At 41.6% G+C, this 15,358-nt stretch overlaps 1 protein-coding gene across 4 annotated transcripts in view; it reads right to left on the bottom strand.

Annotated features, from left to right (window-relative positions):
• aff4 (AF4/FMR2 family, member 4) overlaps positions 1 to 14,986 on the bottom strand; it is a 34,984-nt gene extending 19,998 nt beyond the window's left edge. For 3 of the 4 annotated variants that reach the window (XM_079738344.1, XM_079738342.1, XM_079738341.1), the window contains exons 1-2: positions 7,159 to 7,368; positions 3,843 to 3,972 (exon numbers count right to left, since the gene is read on the bottom strand). In XM_079738344.1, coding sequence (XP_079594470.1) covers positions 3,843 to 3,972; positions 7,159 to 7,175 — 147 coding nt within the window. In that variant the 5' untranslated portion in view covers positions 7,176 to 7,368. Of the gene's footprint in view, positions 1 to 3,842; positions 3,973 to 7,158; positions 7,369 to 14,727 lie in introns of those variants that run through there. The other variant, XM_079738343.1, reaches the window with a different exon arrangement.
• Between the last annotated feature and the right edge of the window lie 372 nt (positions 14,987 to 15,358).

A 15,358-nucleotide genomic window follows, 5' to 3' on the forward strand; every position in this document is an offset into this window, starting at 1 on the left:
GTGAAGGAACGAGAAGAAAGGGAGAACACAAACAAAAACGGGTCAGAACCTGATCAGTTTCTACACCAGGTTAATGACCATCCTTTAGAAATGTACAGACTTGATTGCTTTTCCAAGGCCTATAATGCAGAAATATGGGCTTTGCAAAAGACTGAGCTTCAATAACTATTACTAAACAAGGGTAAAATGAACAGTATCCTTATAGCGGTGATCAAGGGCGTAGGAACCGGGGGGGACGGAGGGGACGTGTCCCCTCCGATATCGGAGACAGGCGCATTTGACCCACCTAAAAATTATACCGGATCTGTCAGGTTTCCGATATGTGTCCCCCCCAATGTTAAACTCATTCCTACGCCCCTGGCGGTGATAATGCTTTACACATGCAGAATATATGATCGACTAGACAATCGCTTAGTGCATCGTACATGGAGTACGATCCAACCAAGCCAAAATATCAGTTAGAATCTGCCTATAGGTGGCGGCGGGAATAACATATGAAGAGATTCACGATTTTCCATAGTTCCACCAAAAATAAATAAGGTTAAATCCATCACGCCGTGGGCTCACGGCTCGGGCTGTGCGGCTCGCCAGCTGCCCGTGGAAGGGGGCAGAGCTCTGCGGAGAGGATCTGGGTTCACACAGAGGCCCGAGAGCGACCTTGGGTTTCAGAGTCACTCAGAGGAAGCCTGGACTAGCTGTTATCTGCTGCAGCAAGCTACCTTGTAACACGCTCTTTCCTCTACCGGTACGACCGGCTCTGTCCTTTTGGCATCTCTGGAGAAATAAGGGTGCAGTGCCATGGTAGTTGTGAGCGGTAATGGAATCAGGTCACGGCGTGTTAGTAAGACATCGCTGGTGTATATTGAGTATAGCGATATAGTCTAATGGTTTTAGCATAGTGTTTTGCAGTTTAGTTGGAGTGTTGCAGAAGTGGCTTTTGAAAAGGCCTTGATAAGCCGATACTCCTTTAAAGTTGAAAGTAATTGCCTGCATTGCCAGAAATAAAGTAGATGTCACAATATCTGTCAAAACACATATGCTGTTGGCTTATCATATCGTCAACATGTAGGTTACGGTGGTGGCCAAGGTACAACCCCAGAACAGTTACATAAGATTTAAGCAAAGATCCAGTCATATTCGGGAAATATATCTAGGTTAAATAAAACCTACTACACTACACACTGCTGATCTACATCAATCAAAGTGCAGCTGCAGCTGAGTGGGTGAAGACATGGCCATGAAAGCAGAACACAGCATACTTGAATTTAGTGAAGCATAAGAAAATAAAATACTGACTGCTGCAGACTCATACCCCCATTAGAACCGACCAATAATTTCTAGTTGTTTTTCATCTGCAAAGTTAAAGAGAGGTTTGGTCTCTCGCAAGGCGTCCAATGAAAGCAAGGAGAAAAAAAAAAAAGTGGGGCACTTTTAAAGACGTCCCTCCCACTACGCACGCGTGTACTCGAAGGTTGCTTTTCATACCTTTCACTTTGTTGTGGGACAAAACAAGCGGGCCTCATCACAACCCTCACCTCTGATCCCTTTACATTCCCAGCCTGTCAGGACGCATTCCCCGCACAGCCTCTGATGACTGGCTCTGGCTAAGGAGAGGAGCCACTGAGCTCTGCACAAATCTGGTTAGTGGCAAGAATTAGAGCTGCGCCACGGACACAAATCCGCTTTACAATTACAGGGACTAGGGCAGGAAGACTCGGGCTAGCAGGCCCACATGTCACTAGCAATGCCAGGGAGGAGGGCCAAGCAATACAGGGGACCGAGGGAGGAACCGCGCTCAAGATGTTGATAGTCAACCATTGAAAACAAGACTCACTGCGAGACGTGTGCCTGGTCAACAATGAACTGCTTGGATGGGAAAATGATAAACAAATGCTAATTTGCTGCTGCAAATGATCAACCCAGAACCTCTGGAGATCCCATCTGCTACTTCAGGTCCCTGATGCATGTACTTCATTCATTAGTATCAAATAGATAACCCACTCGTCCCTTCATTCCAGTTACTGCCATGCAATTTGACAAATGAGTATTCTACAGTTACGCTCCGATGAAGTGCAGTGGGGTTTCAATGATATTTGGCCCAGTGCAACCTTACCACGAACACTCTGGAATTATTGTTAGCTTTACACTTAAAAGTAAAAAAATACATTACTTTTTTACTGAGCACGGACGAAAAGCCCAATACACAGTTAACACAAATCTAAATGCTTTAGAAACTGCCATTGTTGGTGAAGTGCAGTCTATAGTCAACGTAAATAAATACTAGGGCTGGGCAAGTTAACGCGTTAATTACGCAATCTTAATACACAGCTCTTCTCAATGCTGTGGAACGCTCAGTTCACTTGCATGGCCCTTCACAACTTCCGGCGGTGAACTATTTTTGGATAATTCCCCGTTGCTAAGCATTTAATGACCGCTGTCAGGGAAAGTGGATTTTTTGCCGTCTTTCGTATCACTCTGCAAGTAGTCCGGTAACTTATCAACCCCAGCGTACTCGGTTGCTAAGCAACGTCAACGTCTCTACAAATGCTGGTAACAAATAAATTGTAAAAAGACACACGTGTGAATTTTTTTGTTTTGGCAAGTAGCCGTGTAATAAGCGGGATAATGTATAGAACGTCACCGGTCATTATCGGAAAAAACAGCCCCTTCAGGGTGAAGCAAGACACCTCCGCTTCGCGTCGGTGTCGGGTTCGCCCTGTCGGGGCTGATGAAGTAAGTGACAGCCGGTTTACAATTCCCAAATCGGTGGTGTTCCGTTTATATTCAACCCACACTGAGTGAATCAATAAAACTCCCTCAAGATCACTTGGTCTAGTTTTTGCTTACCAAGTACATTTGATATGAATGATAATGTGTCATTCCATCTGATAATCTCATTTAACTATAATTGGAGTGGATTTAAAACAGAATTTAAAAAGTGTGATCAATCGCGAGTTAACTTATAAATTACTAAAGCTTTGCCCAGCCCTAATAAATACATCAAAAAAGATGTACCATCAACTGCTCGAGAGCCGATCATTTGTCTTCCATGTACGAGACAATGCAAGCAGGAAAAATATTCTGGTAAATGGGACAAATGATCAGAGGCAATGGCTTGAAATCGCAGTAAAGTGCAGAAAAAAAAAAAAGCAGTAGTACAGTAACATCTATTGATTTCCTCATGTAATTTGCTACTTTCTTTCATTTGATAGTCTTTCACACTTGGTGGAGCAGTTGACTACTGTTTTATCTTCTGGGTTGTATTATCAATCCCTGGCAGAGCGAGAGGGAGGGCGGTGGCCACCCTGTTCCCTATAGGCTGGGCCACGGGGTGGGGGTGTAGCGGGGGGGACTCACACCATGAACCCAGCTTTGTTGTGGACGGCTGGGACAGCGCTTTAACAACAATACAGACGGCACGAGCAGCCGTAAGGTTTGAGCCGGGAGATGGGCTGACTCATGGTTGGAGGTAGAGGGTGTGAGGGGCAAATTAGGGTGCGGTGCAAATTACTAAGAAACACGTGGGCTTCTGAAAATAGCACCAGCACTTACCTCCTGCTCTAGCAGATTAGTACAAAAAAAAAAACCCACTAATATTGTCCTATAGCAGTAAATCAAATCCCCCAAAAATACAATGTTTTACAGGTGACTTAACTGCATCATGGTCTGTTTTTTGGCCTATATTCAGTAATACTGGATGTTCTATCCTGGTACCTAAAACTTAGAGGATCAATTGTACAGATGAAGAGGGCTAGAGAAGAGCGGAAAGGAAAGTTGGACAAAATGACAAAAAAAAAAAAAGACAAAAAATTAAAAGAAAGAAATCAACAGAGCAAACTTACAACTTTATAGGGTTCAGGAAAGAGAGGGGAATTTGCTGGGAAGGCCTCTCCTCCGCCTTGCTGGATCTCTTGATTGCGCCTTTCTCTTTCTTTCATTCGGAGCACATTCCGGTCCTCACGGTTCATGTTGCTATCGAGAGAATCACAGACACAGGTCAGCACGTAGACACGAGCCAACTCACCAACAGAGATTACACCACATTAACATCGGCCCTGACGGCCAGAATAACAATGCCACAGAGGTCAGGCTAAAATTACCAAGAGAAAGAGACAGAAAGAGAGGGGGGGGGGGGGGGGGGGGGGGGGGGAAGAGACACAACAACGACAGCTTCAGTTGCTAGCTGTTGGGAACAGCATGCTGGGTTCGAGACGAGGCCGCCCACTTTCACCTGCGACACATACCCCGAGTCATCCCCAACGCGGGGCTGTACGCTGCTGTGTCCGTGTGACCCCAAGGGTAGCTCTGGAGCTACGTCACACCACGGGATGGACCCCTTCTGAACGGACAAGAGGCGGGACCAATAGTGGTCCCGTAGTGGGCCTGGTCCATCTAAAGTGTGGCCCTTGTGACGTAATGTAGACAGCAGGGCTTCATGTCCGTGGCTAGGTGAGGAACTGAAGACGTGCCCTCTATACAATCCTGCTGACCTCAACATACTAGTGTCTAGGAACACTTAAGACGCCCACAATAGCGTTAAAAGCATCAAGTCAAAACATTTGAACTGGCGTGAATGTAAAACCTGATGGTGACAGAAGCCACCATCACCACCATAGTAATGACTTCCTCAACATCTAATTATACATTCCTTCTCTGAGGAACGTGCAGCCAAGCAGAACATTTCAATGAAAGAACTGCAACATGTTCATGGTGCTTTTTACCCAGTTTTACACATGACTGGATATACAGACTGTACATCAACAGGCATAGTAATGGAGCAAATTAATAAACGGTGGCCAGTATGACTAATAGCCTAGTATGACTAGCAGTTCTCAAAATATGATAACACTAGTACTACTCACCGCGACTAGACTTACGCCTGTTCTCGATAATGACGCACTCATCTGCGCAATAATAAAAAACTGAAGCTGTCAAGTTGGCAATGGGATAAACAATGCAACACCAGGCCAGGAAATGGGTATTTCCCCCTAAACCACATTCATCATTACCAGTCAAGTCTCAAAGGACCAACAATTCCCATCTGAGTCAATACTCTTAAGGGCCAAGTGATAGTAGAGCCTGTAGCTGGGTTCCATTATAACCAACCTCAGGTTATTACTGTGGCCTTAAGTGTTGAAAGCCAACATGGAATGTCCATTAACACAGTTTTACAGCAGGAGGTGTAAAAGCCATTCTCACACTAAAATGGAAAGATTCGGGCCAAGCTGTTTCGAGAGTAAATGACAAATTAGGGTTCATGTCACGTGTTTGCCAGCCTAAGTCCAGCACGACCATTAAACACAGGGGGACCATGCCTGGAGCAGTAGACAGGCAATTGCCACAATCAGCCCCATTTGTTTCATCTAAAAACCGATGCATCAGTGAAGCAAGAATGTCGTTATTAGTTTTTGTTGAGTCAAAAGAGACCGAATAGTTAAGGGAATGAGGTGCCACGCTCTCCATGTTGAAACAATCGAATGTCCTCCCCGGGGTTCCCTTTCATCGCTAAACCACCATTTATTTAGCACACATGAAGCCATTAGATGGGCGACCACAGATAAGTTAATAAAACAAGTATTGGTTTCAACAGCTAAGACAACAGCATTTGACTATCTCCACAAAAGCTCACATAATTGTTTTTTTTTAGGCAAATGTAAAACGCACGTATACACAAAACCCACAGAGGCACACTATCAATTTGGATATTGTATATATATAAAAACCTTCTTATGGTCTCGTAGCCAAGAACCGGTTTGGAAATGACAAATTCAGCTCAAGCAGAAACAAGAAGAGTCCTGCTATCGACAGTGGGCCGTTATGAGTAATGCAACAGGTGTCTCGGCTAGACTGGCAAATTGCAAATGCACCGGGTACTTTTTCAGGCATTTCAACCACAATGAGGAGTGTAACTTTGAGTGCCAGAATGTACCAAGGCTGGGCCATCATCATGTTTTACAATTTCTTGCCCTAAAGTCATCTGCCTTCAGACAACAACAACTCGACAAATCCTATACTCAAAACATGCTGCTATCGAAATAAACACATTTTGATCATTGCAAAACCTGTGAGGACAAAAGGCTTTTTAAAACCAAATATTACATTGCTGCAAACCAAGTTTCAATTTCCCTCACAACAAAATAAACGTGTAGTATTAAGCCAACAAGTCTGGACAACAATTGTGATCTAAATATTGTTTGCAATTGAGTCGTGTTAATGTCCCTCGTTCAGAGTAGGACATTAAAACAATCCTTCAATACAGGCCTAGTCCACGTCCTTTAAATTAAAGATTTACCAGTTGCAATTTGTAGAAACATTACGCAATAGGGAAAGTTTGATAGCAGTTTGCTAACCATTGCAATAGGTTTTATTCAACAAAACACAGAATACAGGTTGTAACATTTGGAATTCAAAAAAAGTGTGCAATTATTTGCACAGCAACTGCAATTTGATAGCACAATTGCGTAGCCAGGCTAAAGAGCCAGGCTGTGCCCCTCAGAGCTACAGCAAACAACGAGGCTGGGCTGAAACATGGCTGGAATAAGTGTCCACCAGGGCTGAGACCCTACACAACTCTTTGCACCTGTGTGATAACTGCATTCTGAGATAGTCAGCCTGATGCTAGTGAGACCATGCTTACCTCAGGTAGCTCATAATAGAACACCCAAATGGCATTCTCTGATTCAAAGGAAGACCAGTGAGTCGTGTTCACAAGCCCAGAGATAACATTTCTAGAAAAATTGTAATTGCATTTCCACTATTTTATTTTTTAGAGGTTTGCCAACAACTTAAAAATAAATCAATACACACATGCACCTTTAATTTGGCCTACCAAGTTTGTACCAAAATGATTCAAGGCTTTCTGACAATGTGTGGCTCTGGGTCTCAGGTTAAAACTTTCACTATTCTACCAAAATGATGCAGAGTTTAAATCAAAGAGCCTTATGGTCACAGACCCAACACACAGCACACCACACTGCCATTACCAATGATTGATTTGATGGGCATGACTGACAGCCACAAATCTAAAACAGGGCCTCAACTGCACAAACTAAAGTTTAGTCTTTACAAAAGACATCGACGCCACCTCAAAAAGTGACCACCAACACTGAACATTGAACATGTAGCCAAGTGACCAACTACTAGATTTACATATCTTACCCTGCCTGAGAGGCCATGGCCCCAACCACTGAAACATTGGAAGAAGGGGGGGGGGGGGGGGCTCAGATAGTCTCCCAGGGATTCAGAAGTATTCCCCTCATAACCTGTCAGTCAGCTCGGATTCTCAAACGTCCTGTCCCGGAAGCAATGTGGACTTCATGTTTAAACCCCAGGGCTTTTAAAAGTCTAACTGTAGTTTCTTTACTTGGTTCGACGGTACAGTGCATTTCCTTAGAGTAGAGACAAATCTGACTAAGGGAGGGAGGGGACTGCTGGTTCTCGGGAGATACCATGTCAGAGAAAGGCAGGGGGGGGAGGGACCACGTAGACCGGGACAATGGTTTTAAGCCCAGCAGAGTCAGAGCTTTCGTTTCTGTGTGTGTGTGTGTGTGTGTGTGTGTGTGTGTGTGTGTGTGTGTGTGTGTGTGTGTGTGTGTGTGTGTGTGTGTGTGTGTGTGTGTGTGTGTGTGTGTGTGTGTGTGTGTGTGTGTGTGCTTTTTTTGTTGCAGTGTTGTTGTTGCTCATCCTCTTGAATGATAAAAGCAACCTGATGGTATTGTCTGCGGGTAGGGGAAAAGCTCAAAGATTTCTTACAGTTTTGTTTCCCTCCATATAGTTGCCAAATGCAAATTTTCAAAGTTGGACTACAAATCAAGTGAAGTCCAAAGTAAATTATTACACTGCATAAGAGTGGCCATACACAGAAAGTCTGGTAAGGCTTAGGCTAATTCATGTGGGACAACTAAAACTGTTAAAAAAAATTAAGAATAACAGTCCCAAGTGGATAAAAGGATCCCCACCTCCCTTCATAAATGGTAGAATCCAACTCAAGCCATATAAGGAGATGTTATTTTATACCACAGAGCCAGACCCCTTGTGATGTCACTGCCCTCATGACAGCCCAGCCAACCAGAGGCAGACTTACCATCAACAACCTCCCTCCCCCACTATGTCCCAAGCGTAAAGCAGCAGCCGAATCTTAAAGGAACAGTAGAACAGTTCCAGGGCAGGTTAGAGCCAGGAGGCATTTTCATTAGCTGCATGACGACACATAGTGGAAATGTAGTATTGTTGTAAGGTTGCTGTTGTCTAAACAAGTCACCACAACTAACTGAGGCTTCAGATTTAAATTGTAGGCTTAAAGACTGGATCTTTACACTGTCAGCATGGATTTGAATTAAATATATTTACAACTGTACTTGGAGCAGAGATGCACCATAGGCTAGTGTTGACACGATACTGGGAAGGATACTGATTCAAACCTTGATACAATACCTATATATTTATAGATAGAATATCGATATTCAATACCATTTTAGATAACACAGTGAAAAATTCAGTCTTTTTTCAGATATATACCCAAAGTAAAAAGAGTATATCCCCACAACTGCAGGGGCTATAAATATATATATGTCATCTTGTTGTCACAAGAAAGATTGTTGTGCAAGGGAAATATCCAATGTAGATACTACTTGGTTAGAGTGAATAAATCTAGACATAGCATAAGTGGAAGATTACATTTCCACATAAAGTAACAATTAGTTGGTCATTATCAGTTGGTAGCCCTGCGGTACTATGAGACAAAGAGGTAGATACCTTGAGAACCCATTGTAAAATGTTGACAATTGACCCCTCTATTGAAAGTTCAGGGCAAATATAATTGAATGACACCAAGCCAAACACTCGCAAATACACCATATGGCCACCAGATGGCACTGAAGAACATGTGTTTTGATTGAAGGCAATTTACCTATTTCCTCAGAAACCTTCTCATTGATTGTACACACCATGTTTTGTTTCAAAATTGGGCTCGGACACCGGATCAAAAATAAGTTTAAAAAAAACAACACTTTTGACAACCATTTTTGATTGTAAATAGAAAAAGGGGAAGTTTGTTCTTTATGGCTATGGATATTTGCGAGTCATATAAGGATATGGTTTAGACTGCTGGAATCAGTGGAGGCTCAGCTTTCATATAATGTATAGTTTGCGCAGGTAAAACTTCATGAAAAAGGTCACTATTGCTCTGCATGTGCATAGTTATGAAACACAAAACCTTGTGTTTGCATAAGAGTATACATATTTCCTTGGTAATTAGCCTCAAAGCCAAAGTAATTGTGAACAGCACTCCTGCCATTTTCTTTCTCTACCAAAAATAGTTAGGGAGGTCCTGCATTTGACATCTTGAGTACAGGCTCACTTTAAGCCAACACAGAGCATTGAGACTAGTGCTGAATTCCTCTCATAAATTCTACCTACATTTGAGCTCTAATATTCTATTTTCCTTGGAAACATGTATTTTCACGAGCAAGAAGGTTGTTTCACTCATGCGGATACCCATTAAAATCGTTCAATGTGCCGGTTAATTGTTGACCTATGTCGAGCTGTAAATAAGCCATGATTTTAGTTCAACTCACTTCTTCTCACTGTGTAGACGTGTTCCGAGATTGGCGGTTGGCCAGCGATTGACATCCATTATATCCCAAACGAGTGCTTCCGTAGCTACAAGATCTTAGTTTTGCCCAACACTGCAAGCCTACGAACTGCTATGGCTAAGTAACTTTCCCAAATACTACTCAAGTTTGGATTCTGTGTTCCCATCGTGATGTCAGTCCTAGAGACTCAGGCGTGCAGAAAGACCTCAAAGTGAGGATATTGGCTGCGCTTTAGGCAGTGGGATAATTCAGAACTACAGAACTGCATAAATCCTAAAATACTGTCAAAAATAAAAACGCATCTCTTTCTATTAAACTATTTTCCAACATCTTATGAACACATTTTATAATTATGCATTTTGTCGAAGTTTTAAAGCAGGATATATATAGTCCAAAATAAAGTCTTTGCCGTAGCATTGTTGTGCAGACTGAAATAGGTTTTCTAGCGACGTGTATCTGCCCAGGAAACATTCAGGCAGCAGCACTACTTGGGTCATCGTTGGGTCAAAACTTCAACAAAAGAGGCTAGACAATATCATACATGCTACAGTTACTTTAATCATCATCAGCTCAGCTTTAGTTTTTTATTATTATTAGATTAGATTCTTTATTACTATAGTAAATGTAAAAAAATAAGTTCTGATGTGGATTTACCTAACAGCCAATCAGACAGCAGAAATAAACCTCTGCAAACATTTGAGATTGTTGCCTCCCTGCCAAAGGAGTTTGATGTGATAGTCACTCACAGATCTTTTAGTTTTAAACACATTTTATGTAGCATAATATCTGGTTTTACAATGTTTACATTTTGCACTTACGTAAGCACTACATGGTTCATATTTTATATATTAAAGTTCAGTTCATGTGCCACGGCCTTTGTTCATCCACTTTTTTCACTTTTTATGTATTGGTTGTGCCTCCACAAGATTTAAGATGTTTTCTGAAGCCCTGCCAAAGGAGTTTAATGTGAAAGAAGTCAGAGCTTTTATTTTTATTTACATTATTTTCAATAGGTTACAAGGCATGCTACCTTATATTGTTCTGTTGGGGGCAGATAAAACATGTTTGTGAAGTTAAATGTTTATATTTGAATGTGATTAAATGTTCCCTTATCAAAAATATGGTAATAAACAAAAGTGTATGGTTTAACTAATGAACACTCTGGTTTCTTCAGGCTTCAGCAGTATCAAATTATATATCGTGATTAATATCGACATCGAAAAAAAATAATTGTGATAATAATTTTTGCAATATTATCACGCAGCCCTAATGCCCATTGTTGGCCAACTATCTGAGCTTGAGACGAACCTACAGCGCCAGTGGAAGTGAGTTGGCAAAAATCATGTCTGTTTTAAAACTGGACGTAAAATATTAAACTCTTAACAAACAAGTCAAATCCTTTGAACAACTTTCCATACTCTGGAGTTTCTCATCTAATATTTGAGCACTTGATCTTTACAGCCGAACAAAGCAGAACATTCCCAGATAACATGTATTATGACCAAATCCTCATGAACAAATGAGGGCTAATAAAGACCATGGGTCTGGTGGGTTGGAAGCGCTTTTTCACTAAATAGAAAGGCAATAAAGTACACTGGACAAACCGAGAAGCCCCCTGCTCACAAAACACAGAGCATGGAGCTCTCCTATTCCTCAATGTCCTAACTATTGCATCTACCAGATGTTGGCCTCCAGTGTGTGAGTGCAACCACCGGTTTATCGATCAGCTTGTTAAAGAGTAACAGAGGGCTCCTAGAAAGGGTATAGCAGGTTGTATTATTATGCATCACATTCTATTCCTTCAGTTAAAGAAATAGAAAATGTCACAGAACATGTAACAGTCAAAAAACATTACTAAAACCTTTGATTACACAACGGTTCAGTTGTTTGGGAACTTTAGGATTATTAAAGCAATCGTTTGGCTAGAGAATACTATTTGCGTGGCACAAGCTGAAATTCCACAACTAATTAAAGATGTTATGACATGATATAGATGCATGTTTTGAGAAAAATGCATCTAAAATAGGGAATTTGGATTAAACCAAAAGATATTTTGTGAGACCCTTGAATCCAATAAAGTGTACGAGGAGTTATTTTTCAGCTCAAACAGTGATATCATTGATACTGGTCTGGCAGGCAGGCTACCCGCTACTAGCCCCGAATCATTTAATGTAAACCTGCTGAGTAGGGTCATTCCATAAAGGGGGGCTAGTGGGAAGGGATGCCAATCAAAGCCGAATACTGTTAACCGATCAACACAGTCTAACAATTTATTCTAGGATGAGCTAGATAAAGCCTTTGATTTGACAGACCTGCTGAAATTATTAGATGGTTAGCATTGAAAATGAATTAGTGAGTGATCTGAAAATGACACAAGGAAAGTGGCTAACCGGGGCATCGCTGACCATTTGACATTCGTTTAAGGAATACCCAACTGTTTGAATACAAATATGGCAGGTCTCTAAACTCTTTGCAAACGTGAATTTAAATGTTGATTAAAGCTACAACATCTTAGCCCTGCGAATACAGCATTTGCTCCAACTAAATAAATAAAAACGTAAATACCTGTTCAAAAAGGGTTTGTGGCATTTTTGTCAGTGTGTCCAAAGCATATAAAAAAGTCATGTGTGCAAAAACTGCTGTATTTGCCCATTATGCAACTAGAGATTTGACCTTTAATAATGTTGAACATAAACAACTAAAACAGACATTTTAAAGTTGTAAACTGGAATGAAACATGTCAGCTGAGCATGTTAATGTATACATAGCATTATAAAAAACAACAACACTATTTCTATTTAATTTCGACAAATAAGTTACATTTTTGAAAAAAAATTGTGACTAAGATTAGGAAGTTTGTTTAATCTTGCCTGCAAGCTTATCAATATTAGCTAGAAGCAAGTACAGGCATCCAATGGAAAGCCAAGACTGACCCGATACCTGGCTTGAAACGCTCAAGCTCCCTCTATTCCGTTTGCAATTGGCTTCATGGTAACAGCCAGCCATTGGTCCGTCCAGCTGCCCGTTCCAGCCCTTCAACTTGTGTTAAGACAAAGCCGCCCAATCAGCACTCAAACACCCCCTGATTAGCCTGCCCAAGGCTCTCTTGTACAATGAAAAGGAGACTGGAAATCGATGCCAATAGAAGCCGGATCTCTGAGACAATATTTAGGCATTCAATAATGACACATTTAAGAGCAATTAAGAGACTTAAACTATGAACCCAAATACGGGCCAATGGCGTTATATTGTACACTTAGCAACACAAAAACTCGGTATCTAAGTGGAACAAGCAATTTGCCATTACTTTTTTAATCATTAGTCACAAGCTTACAATTTAAAAGAACTGTGATCATTTTAGGATACATTTATAATGCTAGTCTTGGGTGACGCCCCATCCTTGCATCAGCTTGTTCAAACCAACATATCATGATCTTGTATCAAAATGTAAATCCAGGCCTCCAGTGAGCTTATAACCCCAGATCACAGTTTACCTATGGTTATGGAGAAATTAAAGCTAAGAGCCAGAGACGTGAGGTCAGGGAGGGCAAAGTGAGTACCATATTTTTATGCTGCGTGGGCAACTGCACGGAGAGGTCTGATTTCCGATTAGATTCCAGCTAATTAAACTGCCTCTCCGTGGGGCAAGCTCTCAAACAACCAGCTAAACAGTAGCAGTAACTTGATAGCTATGTTATAAAATGCTCCAAGCGTTGCTTGGGGGTCTGTAATGAAGTGATGAAAATTCCGGCAGGAATAAAAAAACAATAAGACCTACACAAAAAAAAATACAAAATGGACTCTGTGTGTGTGTGTGTGTGTGTGTGTGTGTGTGTGTGTGTGTGTGTGTGTGTGTGTGTGTGTGTGTGTGTGTGTGTGTGTGTGTGTGTGTGTTAGTTAAAGTGAGTCCTTAAAAAGATTTCTATGGCATCATACTATTACCATACGATCCCTTTTGAACATATCTGGAAAGCATCAGCATATGTGGTAAGAAAACCAGGACAGTATTTTGGACATAGGAAATGGTTTGATTGGAAACAGAAAGAGGTAAACAGGAAGTGAACAAGACATCACAGTAAGTACTTTCTGCAGAGACTTTTATAGAATAAAAAAGAAAACGACCTATTAATGCTTACTTGATTTCTCATTAGTAGGTTTACGTTTATTGAGGGGGCCTATGTACACTTTCAGTTAATAACAATTGTCATGAAACATTTCATGGCCATAATGAGCAATCCAACTCATATACATGTCACAAACAACTTTGCTGCCATGCCCAATTTAACTTGCCATGCATGCGTGTCATTAAATATATATTGCTACGTTAGTGACAATAGGTCTTTAATTAAAATAAAATATCCCCCCCTTCCTTCAGAAGGGTATGTAAAATGGCTTCCTAGAAAAGCATATCAGCTGTTTTCCCCCGTGGTGGACACTCACATCTCTGCCCTGAAAATGTAGTTTTCAGGGGGTAGGCGATGGGCGATTTCATACCAAGCATCACGACACTGAAACAAGTCATCTACATGATTACACGACGCACATGGAGAGCTAGACTTATTCAGGTTTTTTATCCAGATGACAACAGAAAACCTATGAAATGGACATAGACTAACGATGTCATTTAGGATTAAACCCATGCTCGGATATAATTTGATCCAATAACACGTAACATGTGACTCCGTGAAAATGTAATCCTATAAACGAGAACGATATTTGAGGTCCATGTAAATAGTTGTGTCCTAGTTAGTCAACATCCCACAGACTGACAAAACAAGACTGGGTAGAGGAAGTCTCACAAGGAGAAACACCTCAACACCGACATCATTTGTTTCAACAAAGCCAGGATCCACATCAGTGCAATGATACGATTGCATGTCGATGTGGTTGTAATGTTTGTTTATACATTTAAACTACAACCAGTGTGTAGTGTGCTAGCGTTGCCTCTCAGGCTATCCTCGCTTTAGCTGATTGGTAGCATAGCCCCCTGTGATGTGGCTAGGCTAACTGCTACAGCTACCTCACAAAATGTGCAACATTATAGTACAAAGCAGATCGTATTCAACACAAAGTGCCCCTTTGTGGTGGCGATAAACCGTGCTCTACACAATCCAACACAGCACAACCCCCTTACCTCTTATCTTCTCTTAGGCCCAAACCATCCTAGCTGTGGGGAAGCTATTTTCTCTTTGTCTTTTTCTCCACGTCCAGTGACACACAAATTAAGAGGTAACGACTAAAGGATGAAAACAGCTAAAACATTAAAACGAAACGGGACGTTTCAACGCCGCCGTCTCTTTCGAATGCAGGTCTAAAATCAAGCGACGGGCCGACTATCCTCATTTTGTCGCTGGTTTTATGGTTCATCAGCAGTGATAGGTGAGACTGCTAGCTGTTAGCCAGCAGGTAGGAACACTACAGCCTGGCTCCTCCGGGCGGCGCGTCAGCAGCTGAGAGCGCGTCTCTACGGCGTCTCTTCTGCGTCTCTACTGCGTCTCTACCACGTCACGTGAACGGAGCCCCTTGCTAAACGACACGGGGCTCTAGCCCCTAACTGAATTTTAATTGCATTTTATGATAACGTCTTTATAGTGCTGACATTTTTTGTATTGTTAACGCACTGCTTTGATATAAACGGGGGGAAAAAATGTCCACTTATTTTACTAACGATTTATAGCTAATGGAATCCACCTGGCAATTTGGCTTAACTGCTGAACAGTCGAGTTAATAGTATATCAAAAGCAGTTTGAAATTTGGTCAAACAT

Source organism: Pollachius pollachius, assembly GCF_949987615.1.
Source record: "Pollachius pollachius genome assembly, chromosome: 6".
In the NCBI taxonomy this organism is placed as follows: Eukaryota; Metazoa; Chordata; class Actinopteri; order Gadiformes; family Gadidae; genus Pollachius; species Pollachius pollachius.